Source organism: Vigna radiata, unplaced genomic scaffold (genome assembly GCF_000741045.1).
Source record: "Vigna radiata var. radiata cultivar VC1973A unplaced genomic scaffold, Vradiata_ver6 scaffold_431, whole genome shotgun sequence".
NCBI lineage: Eukaryota > Viridiplantae > Streptophyta > Magnoliopsida > Fabales > Fabaceae > Vigna > Vigna radiata.
The window spans coordinates 55,177-75,783 of record NW_014541982.1 but is presented as its reverse complement, the minus strand read 5'-3'; the positions used below and the strand labels follow the sequence as shown (position 1 = coordinate 75,783).

Genomic DNA, 20,607 nt, shown 5'->3' with positions numbered 1-20,607 from the left:
ATAGAGCTCTTTGTGGAATACGGGGTAACTTACAAAATAAGAAAAGACTAACAAAACAAAAGCTTGATCACTTTCATTTTGAGGGTAATCTTAAACTTAATAGCCTCCCCTCAAGCTGGATGGTGTACACTCACCAAACCAAGCTTGGGAACTAAGATCTAAACCTAACACGATGGGAAAACTTGGTGAAAATGTCAGACAGCTGTTCATCGGATCGGACAGGATGAAGATGCAGAAGATTGGCCTGGATCTTTTCATGAACAACATGGCAATCAAGCTCTATGTGCTTGGTCCTTTCGTGAAAGCTCTGGTTATGAGCTATGTGTCTCGCTGACTTGTTGTCGCAATATAGAGTCGGGGTCCCTGCTTGTATTTGAAGGTCCTGTAGCAGATAGTGAATCCATTGTATCTCACATACAGTGGCTGCTAGAGCACGATACTCCGCTTCTGTGGAGGATCTGGATACAATTTTTTGTTTCTTAGATTTCCACGAAATAAGAGATGATCCAAGGAAGACACAAAATCCCGTAGTGGATCTTCTAGTATTTGGACATGTTGCCCAATCTGAGTCACTGAAAGCCTTTATATGTATTGGAGAGTCAGCAGCAAAGAACAATCCTTCCGAAAGGCTTAGATTTTATATACCTGAGGACATGTTGCACAACCCGATAATGATAATTAGTGGGGGATTGCATGAATTGACTAAGTAAATTAACGAAAAAACACAAATCAGGTATGGTATTGGTGAGATAGAGCAACTTCCCTATCAATCTTCTGTGGGAGCCAGGATCATCTAGATAGTTCTCCATCTGATATAGCGAACTTGTGTCACTCAAGAAGGGGGTAGTGGATGGTTTGCACCCCAGCATTCATGTTTCCTTAAGAATGTCCAAGGCATACTTTCTTTGGCATAAATGAACTCCTCTTTTAGATCTGGCCACTTCTAACCCTAGGAAGTATTTGAGTTCTCCAAGATTCTTTATTCTGAACTTTTTGTGTAAAAGTTCCTTTATGTGATTGATTTCTGCCATGGAGTTTCCTGCTAACACAATGTCACCAACATACACAAGTAGGACAATGAAACCTGTAGGTGTTCTTTTGATAAACAATGAGTGATCAGATTTAGATTGAGCATAATCAACAGAAATGAGTAAAGAAGATAATTTCTCGAACCATTGTCTGCTGGCTTGTTTCAGCCCATATAAGGACTTGGTTAGTCTACAAACCTGACCCTTTTCATGGACATTAAGACCAGGTGGTGGTTGCATGTAAACCTCTTCATTTAAGTCCCTATGTAGGAAGGCATTATCAACATCAAGTTGATCGAGAAACCAATTATTTGAGGTTGCAAGTGCAATGAGCAATCTAACAGTAGTGAGCTTGGCCACGGGAGAAAAGGTGTCTAGGTAATTTATTCCTTCCTATTGAGTGTATCCTTTTGCTACCAAGCGAGCTTTATACCATTCTATAGTACCATCAGTCTTATATTTGGTTTTATACACCCATTTACATCCTATGGGGGTTTTTCCCAGAGGTAGTTGCGTCAAATACCATGTGTCATTGTCTTGTAGAGCTTTGATTTCTTTTTGCATACCTTCTGCCCATTCATGCATCCCTTTTGCTTCATTGTAAGATTGAGGTTCATGAGTCCCAGTGATAGCCATAATGTACTTCAAGTGTTTCTCTGTCAAACCATCACAACACAACAGATCGGAAATGGGATAGGGAGTTTTAAAACTATTTTTCACAGATAAGGATTGATTAACCTGGTCCACATAAGCACTTAGGTATCCTGGAGTCCTTTTAACCCTATTAGACCTTCTGCAACTGTGATGTTCTTGAATATTGTCTGTTCTGTCATTGTTATCTCTGTCATTAGCCATCTGGTGTGTCTCTCCTTGGTTAACAGCATCTGTCTCATCATGTTCTTCATTTTCAGTGTGATTGTGGTCACCTAGAAGGTCATTGAAAGAAGTAGTTTGGTCTTCTTCAGTGTTAGCAGTTTCTCTACTACATTGCTGACTTTTTTAGGGGAAAATATCTTCATAAAAGACAATGTTTCTGCTTATGAGAAGCTCTTTAGTGTTGATATCTAGAACAATGTAACCCTTGACACCACTCTTGTAGCCAAGAAAAATTCCTTTTCTAGCTCTTGGGTCAAGTTTACTCCTACTGTTTTCAAGAATGGAAGCAAAGCACAAGCATCCAAAAGTTTTGAGGTCTAAATAAGTGGGAGAAAGGTCATATACCAGGTCGTGGGGTGTCTTGTTGCCAAGATTTGAAGTAGGCAATCTATTTATCAAGTAGACTGCATGACTAACAACATAAGACCAATATGCATTAGGAATATTAGATTGGAAAAGAAGACCACGAGTGACATTAAATATGTGTTGATGCTTTCGCTCCACAACAGAATTCTGTTCAGGAGTTTCAACACAACTTCTTTGGTGATTAATCCTATGTAAATCATAAAAATTCTCACAATTAAATTCAGGTCCATTGTTTGACGTAATAATTTTAATCATTTTGTTAAACTGATTCTTAACCTTAACAATAAAATTCTGTAGTAAATTTCTAGTTTGGCCCTTATTATTCATTAGAAAAATCCATGTGTGTCTACTATAGTCATCAACTATGGTGAGAAAGTATCTGTGACCATGAACAGAAATAGTGGAAAGGGGACCCCATATTTCACATTGAACAATTTCAAAACATTCAGTAGATGTAGAAATACTTCTAGAAAAAGGAAGTTTGTGCTGTTTAGCATAGTGGCAGGTATCACATACAATGTTAGGATCCATTTGCACATAGGGAAACTTTTCACATATCTCTTTTACAACTTTGTGTCCAGGATGGCCTAGCCTACAGTGCCAAAAATTTACATCTATTTTTCTAAAAGAAAAAGCAGATTTGAAACAAAACTTTGGTCCGGATTAGGGAAATCTTGTAGGTAATAAAGGCCTTTGCAAGAGTTAGCATACCCAATCATCTTCAATGTAGAATTTTCCCTTATCTAACAAGTCTCAAAAGAAAAAGTTAGGCTGTAGTTTAAGTCTTTAATAAGACTTTGGACAGAGATTAGATTAAAGAAAAAAACTGGAATATATAAAACATTAAAGATAACAAAGTCTTCAGAAAATTGCACGGTTCCTACATACTTAATAGTGACTGCAGTGTTATTAGGCAATTTAATAGAGATAGGTTTGATTTTATAAAAAGTAACAAAATTTCTTTTATCATGTGTCACATGATTTGTGGCACCAGTGTCAATAAGCCAAGAAAGGGTACCTTGTTTGTTTTCTGTGCTATCTCTCTGAACTTGATTGACTTTGTGAGTGGGTTCATCAACCTTCTCCATCATTTTAAGGAGTCTTTGCATATGTTCTGGTGTAAAGGAATTAAAGCTAGTATTGTTGTTGGTCTGATGAGTCTGCTGCATACCTTCTGGTCCAGGATTGCTCTGGCAAGCATTGATAGAGCCCCAATCACCCTTTTTGTCTTGATTACTGTCACCCTTCTTATACCAAGGTGGGTAGTCATGCTTGGAATAACACTCATCTATAGTGTGGTTCATTTTGTTACAATAGGAGCACTGCTTTCCATAGTTAGGGTTCCTCCCTTTTCCTCTCCCTTGACCACGCTGTCCAGCACCACGTCCTTGCCCTTTCTAGGTCTAGTCAGGTCTTCAGTAACTGTTTCTTTCAGCAACATTAGCCAAGATTTTGGTTTTAGCAGTGACCAAGCCTGAGTCTTGTTTCCCTTGTTTCTCTTGTTGCATAATCAGTGAGAAAACTCGATTGATGTTGGGGAGAGGGTCCATCGAAAGGATCTGGGACCTTATGGTGCTATAGGTATCGTTTAGCCCCTTCAAGAAACATATGAGATGCTCCATTTCTCTGTAATTCAGAGAAATCTTGGAGAGCTCACAATTGCATGGGATATTACAGGTACAAGTGGGTATGGGTCTTAGGGATTCTAGTTCCTCCCAAAGAATCTTTAAATCTATAAAAAATTGATTCACTCCTCTCTCTCTCCCTGTTTGATTGAATGAATGTCCTGGAGTAAGTCAGAAATTTTAAAATAATCACCCTTGGAGAATCTTTCCTTCAATTCATCCCATGGTTCCTTTGCTTCTTCAACATATATCACACTTTCTGCAATCTGTGGAGAAAGTGTCTTTATTATCCAGGAAAGAACCATCATATTGCATCTCTCCCAAGCATCAAACAAATCCTCACTTCTTTGGGGTTTCTTGATTGACCCATCAATGAATTTGATTTTGTTATTGGAAAGCAGTGCCCTTCTCATGCTTCTACTCCAAGAGGATTAATTATTTTCGTTTAAAACCTGAGTTATAAGAGTGAGTCTTGGGTTCTCCCCTTGGTGTAGGTAGAAGGGGCTGACTGGGTTAGTTGATGGATCCATTGGGTTAACAGATTGATCCACTCGTCTGGCTGATTGATCCTTGTCTGTTTGATTATTAGCTGATTGTTCCATGGCAAAGAGAAGTAATACGAGACCCAGAAATTATCCAAGAAAGCCAAGAAATAGTCCAAGAAAATACCAAGAATGAAGACAGGGGTAGCGGAAGCAGAGCATGTATTAAACCTGCTCTGATACCATATTAGAAATATGGCCCTGACTGCTTTGGTTGGGAAAGAAGCCCAATACACTTGCGGCCCATGAAAGAGACAAAATATCTCTTTTCTGCCTACACTGACAGATAGAGAAAAGGCTTTTGCTTTTGCGTAAGAAAAAGAGAGAGACCTTGAAGCTTCTGCTGTACGCTAGAGAGAGATGCAGGTTGAAGCTCTTTGCAACCACAAGAGCATGTCAAATGCGAGAAAAGAAGAAGAACATCTCGATGAAGGCAAAAGGAAAGGTAAGAAAAATGTTATCTTTCTCTATTTCTGTATGTCTGAAATGTTTCGTTTTTTTTTCTTATTCAAAAGAGAAGGGGATAGCTCTATTTATAGGGCTTTTTGGGGAACACAAGGTAACTAACAAAATAAGGAAAGACTAACAAAACAAAAGGTTGATCGCTGTCATTTTGACGGTAATCTTAAACTTAATAAATTTAAAAGAGCTCTTTTATGTTAGGTTATGTTGTTACCGACATAATGAAATTGCTTTTTTTTTCTCAAAAATTAAAAAAAAAAAAACTGGAACATGTTACACAGACACCATGAGGTGGCATACACTTAACCTACACCCTTCCAGGGCTTTTATCCATCTTTTAGTAGTATTGCTTCTCCTCACAAATTTTGCATTCATTTTTCTTCATTGGCAAAAAAATATCTATTCTTCTCCTCTCGATTGCTTTTTCTCAGTGGGCAAACATCTTCTTAATTCTCTCAAGTGTCATCTGGTTCGTCACTTCTTCACTACAATGTAAATCTTAGCCGGACATATTCATCATTGTGAAAGAGCTACACGATATACTTGACCACCTTGTCAAACTAAAACATCATCACCTTCCTCTTCTAAGCACGAGATTCATTGATGCTCGTCACACGTATTCTAATAGACTGAAAATTAGATGAAAAAAGTACAAGTTAACCTATATCCATCTCAACTTGCAAGGAAGTTGAGATTGTTGATAGGGGGAACACATGTTTAGCTTAACCCACAATCTCAGTGATATTTGTGTTTTTGATGATGACAACACATAATTAATAACACATGTGTATTTTGTGTTACATGTTCTATGTTTACATGTTATATGCTTTTCATTAATGTGTTAAATCTGTTTGAGCATATATGAGAACATGATTGTGTTGTTCATTGCATATCACTATGTTAAATATGTGATTTTATATGTGTATGCATGATATATACTTTTGGAAAAGGAAAACCACAAGCACTTTAGTTGAACTTTAAATGTGTGGCAAAACAATAGTTTTAAGTCGATTACATTATGGGGTGAATCGCTTAAAACTTGTGTGTATGCACAAACTATGTGATGTGAGATTTTTCAAAGAGAAAAGTTTTCAAAACTATGCTTAGCATTGTTGCTTCATCGATTGCATGCGTGCTGTATTCGATTAAGTTAGTTGTTTGTTTGAAAATCTGTTAAATGCTTGTCACAACTAACATAACGATTATTTTTTTAAATATGTTGACCAAGCATTAAATGATAGTCGATTGCAATAATTGTGAATTCAATTAATTGCTTGACTGCTGCTTATCTGTTATAACTGATTGTTGTATTCGATGACATTAGTAGCAAAATCAATTAAATTGCGTCTGATATGTGTTATAATATAAATTGAAACAGATTTGAATTTTGTAAGAACTTTTGTGATTCTAACACTTTCGTATCTTTTACAAAAAGTTGTGATCTTACAAAGAGAGGAAAAGCTCCAAGAAACAAGATTGACCGTGGTGATCAATAACGTGATTTCTTGAAGAGCAAGACTGTTGTGTTTCAAAGACTGATCAATCTGCACATTTGGGTGCTTACTGCGAGATCAGGAAGTACAATCTTTTGAAGATTGGTTTGAGTTTCCTGTTGTAATTATAGGAAGAAGAATGTGTGGTGTTCCTGACTTTGAGGGTGCCTCAAAGGGTTAAACGACAGGAGAAAGGATTCTTGCTATTGGTCTTGTTGTGTATTGCCTCTATTTTGATTAGAGGGTTAGAGAGGTGTTTTACAATTTTGACGTGAGGTCTTCTGTAGAAACTTTGTTGTAAAAACCTTGATCATTATAGTGCATTTGCTTCCCATGGTTGGAAGGACACTGGATGTAGGCAGGTTGGCCGAACCAGTATAAAAACAGTGTTTGAATTTTCTGATCCCTACTCTCTTTTATTCAATTGATTACTTTTTGTGCATATTCGATTAAGTTTCCGCTGCATTGAAAATCTTTTACCTTGCGACTCAAGAAAAGTATAAAGGCATCACTTTTTGTGAAAAAGATTTTTAAAGCTTTTGTTTTTACACTTCCCCAATTCTGTTGGTTAAGAACAACCGGTATCATCGAGTCGCGGAACAAAATTAAATAGCATAGAAAATTGATTTTCTTAGAGAACTTTTATCGAACAGTTGATGTGCGGAAAATATAAAGACTGTAGGGAGTAGAAAAATTCACACAAATAATTTTTATATTGGTTCGAATGAAAAGATTCTACGTCTAGTTGTTAATCACTATAAAAAGTGATTAACAGTTTCACTAAAATCAGTTTTACAAGCTACAAAATAGTGAATGTAAATATAAAGATAAAACCTTCTTTCAATGAAGGAACCGAAAGGGAGCTTCTTTGACTAACGAATCGGAAGCGAACAACCTACACTTTCCTTCAACAGACGAACTAGAACAGTGTAACAACAATCTTCCTTTGTCCAACGAACCGGAAGAAAACAACTTTGCGAACTTGAAGAGAACCACTCTGACCTTTGACACACAAAGTGCGAGCTTCTCCTATTCACAAGACTAGGCAAGGCAATGAACTAGCTTTTTGGAACTTCCTCATATCACACTATATTCTCAAAAAGCTCTGGTTCTTTCTCTAAGAGTTTGAGACCACTCTTTGTAGCCTACTGGTCTGAAATTAAAAAGACATATTACAACTGCCAGTGATAATCAATTATTGTAAGTAATAATCGATTATTCCAGTCCGTTACAAGGTTTTCAAAAAGTGATAATCGATTATCCTGAGGAATAATCGATTATTCTAGAGACTTGGGCAGTTCTTATCAGGACCAGTAATCGAAGCAATAATCTATTATTCCAGAGAAAAATGGTTTTTTAGGAATGTTCGTGATAATGGATTATTACTTCAAATAATCGATTATATGCGTGAATATCCTAAAGACAAGAGATTTCTAAGATTTTACATGTTCAAACTTTTTCCTAATACATTTGCAATCTACAAAAGTGCTATTAAATAAATTACAACTTGATTCTTCGAGTTTATCTCTTACAACATCATCAAATTCATTTATCTTTAAAATACCAATGCTCCTCATTAGTAACAATCTCCCCCTTTTTGATGAAGATAAAAAATCATTTGTTTAAAAGCAACTTTGTGTTATTTGCATAAAATACAAACTCACAAACAAATTAACAGGTTAGCAGTAACTGCACTATGAGTTGATTCTTCTCCTCCTTTTTTATCATTAGCAAAAAGTAAAAAATGGAAAGACTCCCGTTCAAATTTTTCTCCCCCTTAACAAAGAATTGATGCATTTCAAAACAGAAATAAAATTAAAATTTCATAACATGAAAGAACAAAATACCTCATGGAATATATGAAAAACAAAAATTCAACTTTAATTAAGAAATACAAACAATATTAATTAATCCATAATAGAGATAAACACAAGAAATGTCATGTTCTTATTTTGACAACTAAGGGGAAAGGAGTAATTAATCTAGAACAAAGATAAATAACAGGATATCTGGAGTAATTAATCTAGAACAGAGATAAATAACAAGATATCTAACAGATTCATATATCTCCCCTTCAAATAAATGTCAGTTATCACAAAATCATCACAAAAGATAAAAAATATCACCTCTTTAATAAATAAAAATCATCTAAACTTTATGCTCCCCCTAAATTTGGTAATTTAAAAAGAATTTAAGTCCTTTTAATTTCTTAAAATTACTCCCCCTAAATGTAATAACCCCCCTTTAAAAAACAGACTCTTATTTTTTTTTTTTAAGTTGTTTATTTTTTTATTTTTACGCTACAACTTAAGATAATCGATTATTACTTTAAATATTTGATTATTTGCAGAAAAATTTCCAAATTTCGTATTTTGGGACCGAGATAATCGATTATTACCCTTGGTAATCGATTATTTACTTTAATTTCCAAAAAACACAAATTTGGGCCAAATTTTCGACCTAAGACACATCTAGCATTCATAAATCATTTTTTACGAGAATACCATAGAACTTTCTTTTCCTTTTGAAAATTTAACCTACAAAACAAAACAATAGAGTTTTGGTCCTTATAATCTCATTTGGGTCCTTTAAGGTTGGAGATAAATTACTTATAATAGGAATCCAAGCATATTTTCCATTAGAAACTGTCAACACCCAATTTCATCTGGGTGGCTAAATAATAGAACTTGTTTTTTTACTTTTATCTTATTTTATTATTTTTTATTTTATTTTACTATTTTGTTTAGTCTTTTAAAAAAGAAGAAAAAAAGAAGAAAAGAAAAATAATTGCAAACAAAAAGAAAAAACAGGGAAAACAAAAAAAAAGGAAAAAAAAGGAAAAGAGAAATAAAATAAAAAAGAAGAAAAAAACAAAAAAGAAAAACAAAAGGAAATAAGGAAGAAGGAAAAAAAAGAAAAAAAAGGGGTGTACGTAAATAAAATGGGAGAGGTGTTGCATGTGATGAATTGGATTTGATTTCCTGTGAACAATGCCCATAAGTAATTAATATTAATGCATGATAGATCACTTTAGAATTTTTTTGGAATTTTTTTTATTTGGTAATAATTTGAATCAACATTATGCCAATAATTCTAAGCAATAATTAAAAATAATATATTGATTGCTGCATTCAGTTTCTTCCCAAAAATAAAAATATGATTTCTTTTTAATGGATAATATTTTGACAATTATTATAATTTGATTTATTAGACCATTTCTTTCCCTGTTTTGTTAATTGTCAATTAATTTGTCATTAAGGCAAGATCACAATAATATTATAATGTGTGTGTATATAAATACGCGCTTTGAAGACAAAAAGAGGGAGGAAGAGAAAATTCAATTTGAAGAAGAGAACTTAAGGGAACAGAAAGAAAATGGCTTCGAGTTGCATGCACCCTAGTTTTCTCTACACCTATACTTTTGTTTTTATCTTATTTCATGATTTTTTTTATTTTTTATTATTTGATTTATTGCATATAACCCCCTGTAATTTTATATCCTCACATTCCTTGTTTTTGTAATTCTGTTTATAGGTTTGTTTCATTACTGCACTTCAATATTTATTGCACATGCTTTCAATACTATAAAATAAAGAATAAAAAAAATAAAAATTACAAAATAAAAAAAATGGTTTTAGAGATTCTTACGACATCTTTCTTTTTTAATAATTAAATATAGATTTTAGTTTGTTCTTATTTTATTATTCTTTAAATATTTCTTAAATGAAAAAGGATAAATTTTAAAAATATAAAAAGTAGTTTTTAATATTTTTTGTTCTTTAATTCTTAATATATTTTTTTAGCAGAAATCATATCTTTCCTTAAAAAATATTTACGTAAATAATATCATTATTTTTAGGTAAATATTATTTTTATTCTATATGCATTTATTATTTTAAGTTTTGTTTTAAACATTCATCGTAAGTACTATTTTCATATTATAAAAATTACAAAAATGAAAAAAGTAAAAAATAAAGATATATAAAGTATTAAAAGGAAAATAATAAAAAATTTAAATAATGGTATGAGTGTTCGTGTGATCGTCCGCATCAGCCTAACACTCAATATCCTAAGGTTTTCAAAATATATTATAAAGGTTAAAGCACATGTGTGATTGCACGCATCGTCCTTGTGCTAAAACCTCTTCTTCTCCTCTTTTAACAAATAATAAAAAATATATTTTAAAGGTTAAAGCACATGTGTGATCGCACGCATCGTCCTTGTGCATGTGCTAAAACCTTTTCTTTTTTTCTCTAAAAAAAATAATAAAAAATATATTTTAAAGGTTAAAGCATATGTGTGATCGCACGCATCGTTCTTGTGCTAAAACATTTTCTTCTTTACTCTAAAAAAAATATAATAATAAAAAATATATTTTAAAGGTTAAAGTACATGTGTGATCGCACGTATCGTCCTTGTGCTATAAAACCTTTTCTTCTTTCATAAAAATAATAAAAAATATATTTTAAAGGTTAAAGCACATGTGTGATCGCACACATCCTCCTTGTGCTAAAACCTTTTCTTCTCTTCTATAAAAAAAATAATAAAAAATATAATTTAAAGGTTAAAGCACATGTGTGATCGCACACATCGTCCTTGTGCTATAAAACCTTTTCGTCTTTCATAAAAATAATTAAAAAATATGTTTTAAAGGTTTAAGCACGTGTGTGATCGCACGCATCGTCCTCGTGNTAAGANCTTTTCCCCTTTCATAAAAANAATTAAAAAATATGTTTCAAAAGGTTTAAGCACGTGTGTGATCGCACGCATCGTCCTCGTGCTAAGACCTTTTCCCCTTTCATAAAAATAAAATAAAAAAGTTTTAAAGGTTTAAGCACATGTGTGATCGCACGCATCATCCTCGTGCTAAGACCTTTTCCCTTTTTATAAAAAAAAAATAAAATATCAAATACCGAAATAAATATTTTCAAATAACAAACATTCTCTCAGCTAGAACTACGTAACCCTGATTTCTAATACGTAAGAGAAAGGTCAATCCTTGTCGGGCACAAAAAAATAAAAAATATATTTTGTTTCTCTAGCGTTTTATTTTTAGTGATGATTAAACATTTGGAAAATCATATCACATTCGCGCATTAAATTAAAGGTATTGCCTTCGGGCAGGCGTTGTAGGGTGCTAATACCTTCCCTACACGTAATTGACTCTCGAACCCAAAATCTGGTTTTCGTGGATCTTGCCTTATCATTTTATGGTTTTTCCGTAGTTTTCCAGAATAAACTATGGTGGCGACTCCAAAAAGCTTTCTAAAATCCGTTTCTTTTGTGGATCGTCGTCCCGTCGCGATTCCGGTTGCGACTGGAACATCAAAATGTTTGATTCTACATTTGTTAGAAGTGTACCCCTTTTTCATACAATAAAAACATGTGACAACATTTGGGTTCCTATAACAAACAATTCCTTTTTCAACCCATACTCTACGAGTTCTTTTAATTTGGTTCTAATTTTTAAAAACCCTTTTATTTTTAAAATCCTTTTTAACAGATATAGGCATTTCAACATTATTATTTCTTGTTGCCACTTCATGCAGATTATCAAGAATTTCAATATCAAGCATGTGACTCTTACATGAAAGACATTCAACAGGATGTTAAACAATTGAAGACTCTTTCATTTCTAAGTTGCAAATTTTATTTCTCAAAATTACTTCCTCATCTAATGCCTTCTCATATATTAATTTGCAATTCCTTAAATTCCTTTTTCAAATTCTTAGATTCATCAAGCAATTCAAAAAAAGCCTTTTATAAATCAAATTCACTAGAGTCAAGGCTAGAGCAACTTACTTGGCTTGTAGTGTCATCAACATTAGCTGTCAAACATAAGTTTGCTTCTTCAACATAATCACTTGAACTAGAAGTGCTTGATGCATTATCTTTCCAAGAAATGTAAACATTCTTCTTCTTGAAAGACTTCTTTTCTTCACCCTTTTTGAGGTTACGACAATTTTCACTAATGTGTCCTTTTTCTCCGCAACCATAACATCTATAATTTGAAGAAGATCGTTGTTTCTTCTTCTGGTCCTTTTTAATTTGTACCCCGCCTCTCCATTTCATGAACTTGTTGAATTTTCTGAACATGTGAATCATATTTTCATCGTCTGAGTCTTCATATTCAGATTCCTCATCCTTTTATGAACTCGTGCCTTTTGAATTATCAGTTTTGAATGCCAACGTTTTCTTCTTTCCTTGGACATCCTCGGCACTCAGTCTATTCAACTCCAGCTGGTGTTCTCTCAACTTTCTAAAAAGGACAGTCATAGGCATGGACGCCAAGTCTCGAGACTCAGTTATCCTAGTAACCTTTGGCTGCCACGTCTTGTTCAAAGATTTTAGAATTTTAACATTTAATTCGTCAGTATCAAATTTCTTACCTAAACCAAAAAGATGGTTGACGATATGTGTAAAGCGTTTTTGCACATCAGTGATGGTTTCACCTTATTGCATTGTGAACATCTCATACTCATATATCAGGGTGTTCTTCCTAACATGCTTCACATCGTCGGTTCCTTCATGGGTTACTTGAAGAACTCCCACATCTCCTAAGCTGTTTTGCTCACTGAAATCTTGTAAAATTCATCTAATACCAAAGTAGAGGATATTTATATTGTGAGCCTTGGTATCAAATTGGGCTCTTCTATTTTCCTCAACAGTCCAATTAAAATAAGGTTTTTCAACTTCCACACCATCAACATTATTTTTAGGAATATAAGGACCATTTTGTATAGCTTCCCAGATACCCCTATGAATAGACTCCAAAAAAATTTGCATTCTTATTTTCCAAAAAAGCATAATTTTCCCTCGTAAACAAAGGAGGTCTATCAATAGAAGCACCCTCAGCATACATTTGGTTATGACGGCCATTTTCGAGAAAATGGAAAAACTATCAAAGCAAGCTCTAATACCAATTGTTGGTTAAGAACAACCGGTATCGTCGAGTCGTGCAACAGAATTAAAAAGCAGAAAGAGTGTTACAGTCAAAAATCAAGTTACAATGGTCCGTTTTAGAAAATTGATTTTCCAAGAGAACTTTTATCGAACATTTGATGTGCGGAAAATATAAAGAGTGTAGGGAGTAGAAAAATTCACAAACATAATTTGTATACTGGTTTGAATCAAAAGATTCTACGTCTAGTTGTTATCACTATAAAAAGTGATTAACAGATTCACTAAAACCAGGTTTACAAGTTACGAAATAGTGAATTTAAATATAAGGATAAAACCTTCCTTCAACGAACGAACTAGAAGGGAGCTTCCTTCGACTAACGAACCGGAAGCGAGCAACCTACACTTTCCTTCGACAGACGAACCAGAACAGTGCAACAACAATCTTCCTTCGACCAACGAACCCGGAAGAAAACAACTTTGCCAACTTGAAGATAACTGCTCTGACCTTTGACATATAAAGCATAAGCTTCTCTTATTCACAAGACTAGGTAATGCAATGAACTGGCTTTTTGGAACTTCCTCAGATCACATTGTATTATCAAAAAGCTCAGATTCTTTCTCTAAGAGTTTGAGACCACTATTTATAGCCTACTGGTCTGAAATTAAAAAGGCATATTACAACTGCCACTGATTATCAATTATTTTAAGTAATAATTGTTGAGATTGTTGACAACACAATATCTATATCACTCTGGTTTTTGATGATGACAACACATCGCTTAATAACAGACATATGTTGTTGTTGTGTTACATATTCTTATGCTAAATGTTTGATATATCTGTTGAACATATTTTTGTGATATATTGCTTTGTGAATGCATACTTATTGAACTTGTACGTGTTGTATCACTTATGGATGCTTACACATGTTTTAAAGCATGAAAACCACAAGCATGTTTGTGAACTTATAACTTTGTGACAAAGCTGCAGTAAAGTCGACTCCATTACTAATTGAATCGACTATGCTAAAGTCTTTGTATGGATTTTGAGAAACAGTGCGTTGTGAGATTTTGTGAAGGAAAGAATTTCAATTTGCTCTGACATGTTGAAGTCGACTGTGTGCGCCACATATTCAACTGTATTAATTGTTTGCTTTAAAATTCTGTTATGCTCATGAACAATAACGACTATATTTTCAAAAGTTAGTTGGGCATTGAATAGTAGGTCAACTGTATTAAATGAGATTTTATTTTGGTTGACTGAATGCTACTGGTCTGACTTATCTGTTATAACTGTCATAACTTACTCGACTGGATTAGTAGCTTATTTGACTATGAGAATGTGTGTTTAACAGAATTCTATAAATAGTCAGAACACAAATTTGTTCAGAAACTTTTGGGCAATTTGATCTAACACTTTCATATTCTATTTCAGATTAATTCTCAGAGATTATAGAGTTCCAAGAATTTTTGAAGAAGACGGTGGTGATCTTTCTTGAAAGAGATTCAAAGGGAGACTGACTGCGCACACATTGCTTGATCACATATCTTTACATTTGGGTGTTCTTTGGTTGATCAAGATTATTGTTAACATCCATTGGTGATTGCTTTTGTGCCTGTTGTGAATACAGGGGATAGACTCGTGGAGTCTGGTTCACTTTGAGGACTGTTCAAAGTGGTTGGCAGATTGCAGGAGAGGGGACATCTTGTTGCAAGTCTTGCTGTGTTGTATTGGCTATATTTTGGGCTACAAAGGAGATTTATATTTGTGACGTGGAGGTCTTTGATGAGTCGATATTTTATTGATTCCACTTAGTTTATTGTGCTAGAATTAATCAGGGAATTGTGCTTAATTGACTTTATTTTCCCGTTTTTCCTAATTATGTTTAATTTGACCGGAAATTCTAATTTTAATTAATTTGAATATTCTGAGCTAATTATTTGCATTTTAAATTTCAGGGAAAATTTTGGAGATACAATTTTGGACATTAGAGGACTCATCAATAAATTCAAGACTCTCCACATGGGCAATCTAAAATTTAATTATATTGTAACTTAGTAGTATAGAATATTTTTAATCAAGCTTGTGCACATTGGGCCAAATTTTGACAAAAACATGTTGAGCCCAAATAGAAAAAATGACATGGCACCTGGGTTTTTCAATTAGGTGGACCCCACCCTAATTTTAGGACACATGGTCCTAGGGATTTTAACCAACCAGCCGTCACCTTGTGGAAGGGCTCTCATTCTCGGCAGATTTGAAAGGGTGCCATCACTTTTGATTTTTTTTCAGATTTTTGGCTTGGACACATGGAGCTCACGGATTTTGATGTTGGCTGAATGAATGAATCAAGTTTTTCTTTTCCCTTCCTTTATGTGCAATGCTGCAACATTTTCTTTTCATTTACTTTGAAAGTTCACGGTTAGGAGCAGAGGTTTTAGTCCAGCATAAAAGAAAAGTGTTGCATTCAATTTATGGCCAGCCACCACACGTTATCTTTGCTTTCTTTTTTTTTAGGATGATGAAGCGGTGATAAGAATAGAATAGAAGCACACACGGTCCTATTGAAATTTTAGAAGCATTTAATTTTTTTTTCTTTTATCCAAGGTGCACACGGCTGCACTTATTTTTATTTTGGAGAAGCATATTTTGTTTTCTTTTTTTTCTTTTTTAGATAAATGCACGGTGCATGCATTTTTTTTTTTTATTTTACTTTTGCTTGCATTTACTTTCTTTGGATTCATTTGGGTTGGAGAGAAAACAATAAAGCATTGAAAGGGGCACAACGTTACGGCCTTGATGCAGAGCAAGATTTCACTTTTATTTCATTTAGAAAGAAAACATTGTCCATCACGAAAAGGGGTTGCCACGTTCTATTTACAATTTCAATTGGAGAATGGTTATTTAAATTTAGGAAAGCACGTTTTGAAGGTCTTTGTTTTATTGTCGTAATGCTTGAACCAAAGTATTTTTTTTATTTATTTTTATAGTATATACATTGGAATGCCTTAATGGAAGGAGCTTGTTCAAATTATTTTGTCTTTACTCATGTCGTAGGTTTATTTTATCTTCTTTATTTAGTGTTGCATTTTAATAATTTTAATTGTGCTAGATGTTTGTTTATTACAGTGTTAGGTTTAGCATTTTCACTCTCTTTAATGCTTTCAATGATGTTCGGATATGTTTAATTTTTATTTTTAATTTAGTCTAATTGCATTCTCGAAACCACTTTCATCAACCCCCCCCCCCACACTATGTGTGTTAGACCTAATTCCATAAATTCCTTGTTGTAAAAACCTTGACCATTATAGTGCAATTGCTTCTTGATATTGGAAGGACACTGGATGTAGGCATTGAGGTCGAACCAGTATAAAAATATTCGACTTTATCATTTGTGCAGTCAACTACATTTTTCCACTGCATACAATTTTCATTACTTGTGATTCAAGAAAGACTTGTAAAGTTTTCAACTTTGTTTTAAAGATTGCAAAAAGACTTTGATTTTGAAAACTCACCAATTCACCCCCCCCCTTTTTGGTGTAAAACGAAGCCTACCTATTTTCCAACAATAATCAATTATTCATGTCCGTTACAAGGTTTTCAAAAAAGTGACAATCGATTATCCTGAGGAATAATCGATTATTCCAAAGACTTGGGCAGTTCTTATCAACACTAGTGATAATCGATTATTCCAGAGAAAAATGGTTTTTCAGGAATGCTTGTGATAATGGATTATTACTTCAAATAATCGATCATATGCGTGAATATCCTAAAGACAGGAGATTTCTAAGATTTTACATGTTCAAACTTTTTTCTAATACATTTGCAATATACAAAAGTGCTTTTAAATAAATTACAACTTGATTCTTCGAGTTTACCTCTTGCAGCATCATCAAAATCATTTATCTTCAAAATACCAATGCTCCTCATGAGAAAAAAATAATAACCTCTTACAATTAACCACACAAATTTGCATGACATTAAAAACCCTAAAGTTGAATGGGACAAGGTTTTCTAATTTCTAGAATTTTTGGAAAAGGGTATGGGGATAGAAAAGGAATTCTTTCAGACAAGGTTTAGGTGAGAGAATTCGGGATTGTAGGAGAATATAACTTAGCATTGAGGGGCCAACAAAAAATGAAGGGTAACGTGTCACACACTCAATATTGAATGGTGAAGAATAAGTAGAAATGGAGAAGTGGGGTGGAGAAGATACATTCAATTTCTGAAAGTGTGAAGTGGAGGAAAAGATGTGGAATGGAGAAGATGTTGTGAAGTGTGAAAACNGAAGGATGCGAAGTGGAGAAGAATATGTGAAGTGGGGAAGAAGATGCGAAGTGGAGAAGAAGATGTTGTGAAATGTGAAAACTGAAGGACATGAAGTGGAGAAGAAGATGCAAAGTGAAAAAGAAGAAACAGAGGCATAATTTGACAAAAGGGACAATTAGGCATTGTGAGAAATATTCCAACAATTATCTATGATTTTCTAACAAAATTGCCAAAAATATATGTTGATAAGGGGAGCTATATCTAGCAAAACCCATCTCACATGTGCTTTTGATGATGAACAAAANATATGTTTTATAGTTTCTTGCACAACAAATGACAAAACAATTGTTTGATCTTTACTGTGTTTGTGCTTGAACTGATTGATATTTNCATTCATTGATTGTAAATGAATCATATGTTGAAACATATTTCACATTTGATATATGGAAGAAATAATCGATTAAACTGTTTATATAATCTGTTATATTTTTTCAGATTTCAATACATACTTAACAGGGGCAAAACAAGTATGTTTTAACCGATTACATTAGTTATATAATCGATTAAAACATGTGCTATGCCTACATGTGTTTGCTGAGTGCATTGATGTGTTTAGAAAGGAAAATGATTTTGAAATTTTCTTAAGTATGGAACTTAACTGATTAATGTCTACACTACAATCAAGAGGATTGTGTTCCCTATTGCTATGAGCCAGAAGGAGAACCGGTGTGTTATGCATTGAGAGTTGGGATTGCTCTCAAGGTGTATAGAAAGTTGGGATTATTTTCTGGGTTGTGAGATTGTGAGGTGTTCACATCTTGTGCTGTAAGTAATATTGAGTTGGGAAAGGAGAGTGCATTGAGAGGGGTGTTCTCTATATTCTTGCTTGTATAACTCTATCATTATAGTGGTTTCCGTTGAAGGAAGATTGGATGTAGGCTTGACCAAACCAGTATAAATCTCTGTGTTAATGTTTCTTTCCTTCTCTTTTATTGTTGTTCATATACTTGTCAAATGGTTTTCAAGAAAACTTACCATTTTTGAAAAGCTTTTGAAAATAACAAATTTTTAAAGAACTAACTAATTCATCCTTCTTGATTGAGTTACAAAGGCATCACTTTTTCTACAGTATATTTAAGAAAAAAAACTTAATTGCAATTTCCTCTTAAAATACCTAGAAATTTATTGAAAAAAAAAACTAAAATAAAAAGTTACCAAAATCGTTGAAAATTTATTGAACGAAAAATAAATTTAACTGTGATTTTGAAAAGATGGTCGGAAATTATTGGAAGTTTATATTATTTTTGTAGTGACTTTGCTCACTTGGTTTAAAGAATTATACATCGGTTGCCTGTGACATCTGTTACATTGTTGTCTTTAACATCCCAATTAAAGTAGGTCTCAAGTAAAACAATTATTTATATATTAAAAAAAACTTTTGTTTTTAGTGATTGGTATGAGCGTGTAATTTATTTTATTTTATTTTTAAAAATACCTTCAATATATTTATATTTTTACTGTTTTTATTTTATTTTATTATACTTNTTATTAATTTTAGAATATAAAAGTGGAAATAAAATAGTATAATCTTATTTTATAAAACAAATAAAAAAAAATAGAAGATTCTGTTCGCTTTTCTTTATTTTTTTTTTCTAAATTTCTATGTTAGAAATAAAATTTAACTGAGTAAATTTGAATTTTTTTACCGTTTACATTTGAACCTAAGTAGAGTAACATGCAGTACTTATTTGTTTATAAAGTCCATAAACAATGTTGTATTTAAATGAAAAATTAAAACTGGTATTCTATTAATTATATTTCCTGTTTCTTTCCTTAGTCCTGAAATAGTTTTTTAGACACGGTTTGGTTTATTGGTGAAACGAAGGACATAACCCAGACCAATGACTTTGAAGAGGGGAACGGATAAAATTCAAACAAATTTTGTGATTCTAGAAATATGAACACAGCAAAAATCAGAAGACATAAGCTTTGGATGTTTTATTTATTCTNGAAGTAGTTAATTACATCCGAAGCATACCGTAGATGCATCAAGCACTAGTTTTCATGGATAGTGGTTCATTTAGACGCGGCTGTTGAACTGGCGTAAGAATAAAATCGTATGCTTTATTCTGATTGACGGCCAAAAGCCTGTTCCCTGCTTCATCCTTAACAATGACAACATTACCGCATAGGCTGCCGCCAAGTATACAGAACGAAAGGTTGACGGTATTGGCTGAGGAACCTTGCTGAATAACGAAGTAACCTTTGAGTGAATTTTGGTAGCCAACTTTAACGAAGGTTCCTTCATACAGAACCTCAACAGCGGTCCACTCGAGAGAGTTGTCACCGACGGAATCATCTACGAAGTTAATAAACACAGGGCCTTGAGGGATAAATGTGACTTTGAATGGGGATGAAATTTTCAATGGAAGCCCTGAATCGGTTTCAATGGGAGACTGCACAACTGAAAGACGGCTAGTTTCGTTTCCAGTTTTAATTCGTCGAATTCCACCTCCCTGCGAAAATATGTGTGGCTTTATATAGTATATGCCACCATTATGCAGGATGTGACCACTCCCGTCCGTGAGAAAAGCAGTGATTGAAGGAGGGTAAAAGGTTAGGACAGAAAGAAGGAAGAGAGCAAAAAGCATTTTACTCGCCATTTCTTTGGTTGGCTATGCAACAAATCTCAAGGCTTTTCTCTTCTCTGTTCAGTTAAGGTTTTGTGAATAAGAGAAGATGGGAGAACCCATTTATAAAGCTACGCAACGGTGCCATGGTGATAAGGTAAACATTTTTTATGGCTAGAAATTCCTGTTACTTATCCACACGTGAAAAAAATGAGTAAAAGGAAATAATACTCAGGTTTAGATATACGTTTCGATTTTCTGTAAAAGAAATTTCTTATTAATTTTGGTTGGTTAAAAATATTTAGCATTTATCTGTTGAAATTATTTGTTATATTTTTCAGCTTTTATTAAATTTTCCAAATCTTTTACTTTGTGTATAATAGGGAAACCGGATGCATTGGGATGATCGGTCA

General features: G+C 33.5%; 1 protein-coding gene across 1 annotated transcript; it reads right to left on the bottom strand.

Annotated features, from left to right (window-relative positions):
* Positions 1-19,535: 19,535 nt before the first annotated feature.
* Positions 19,536-20,313, bottom strand: LOC106778725 (trypsin inhibitor DE-3-like). Its single transcript, XM_014666712.2, has one exon. The coding sequence runs from the start codon at positions 20,225-20,227 to the stop codon at positions 19,613-19,615; it is 615 nt and encodes a 204-aa protein (XP_014522198.1). The 5' UTR covers positions 20,228-20,313; the 3' UTR covers positions 19,536-19,612.
* Positions 20,314-20,607: the final 294 nt, after the last annotated feature.

Excerpts from the sequence above, each read along its gene's own strand:
- LOC106778725 (XM_014666712.2), bottom strand. The coding sequence starts at position 20,227 with ATGGCGAGTAAAATGCTTTTTGCTCTCTTCCTTCTTTCTGTCCTAACC.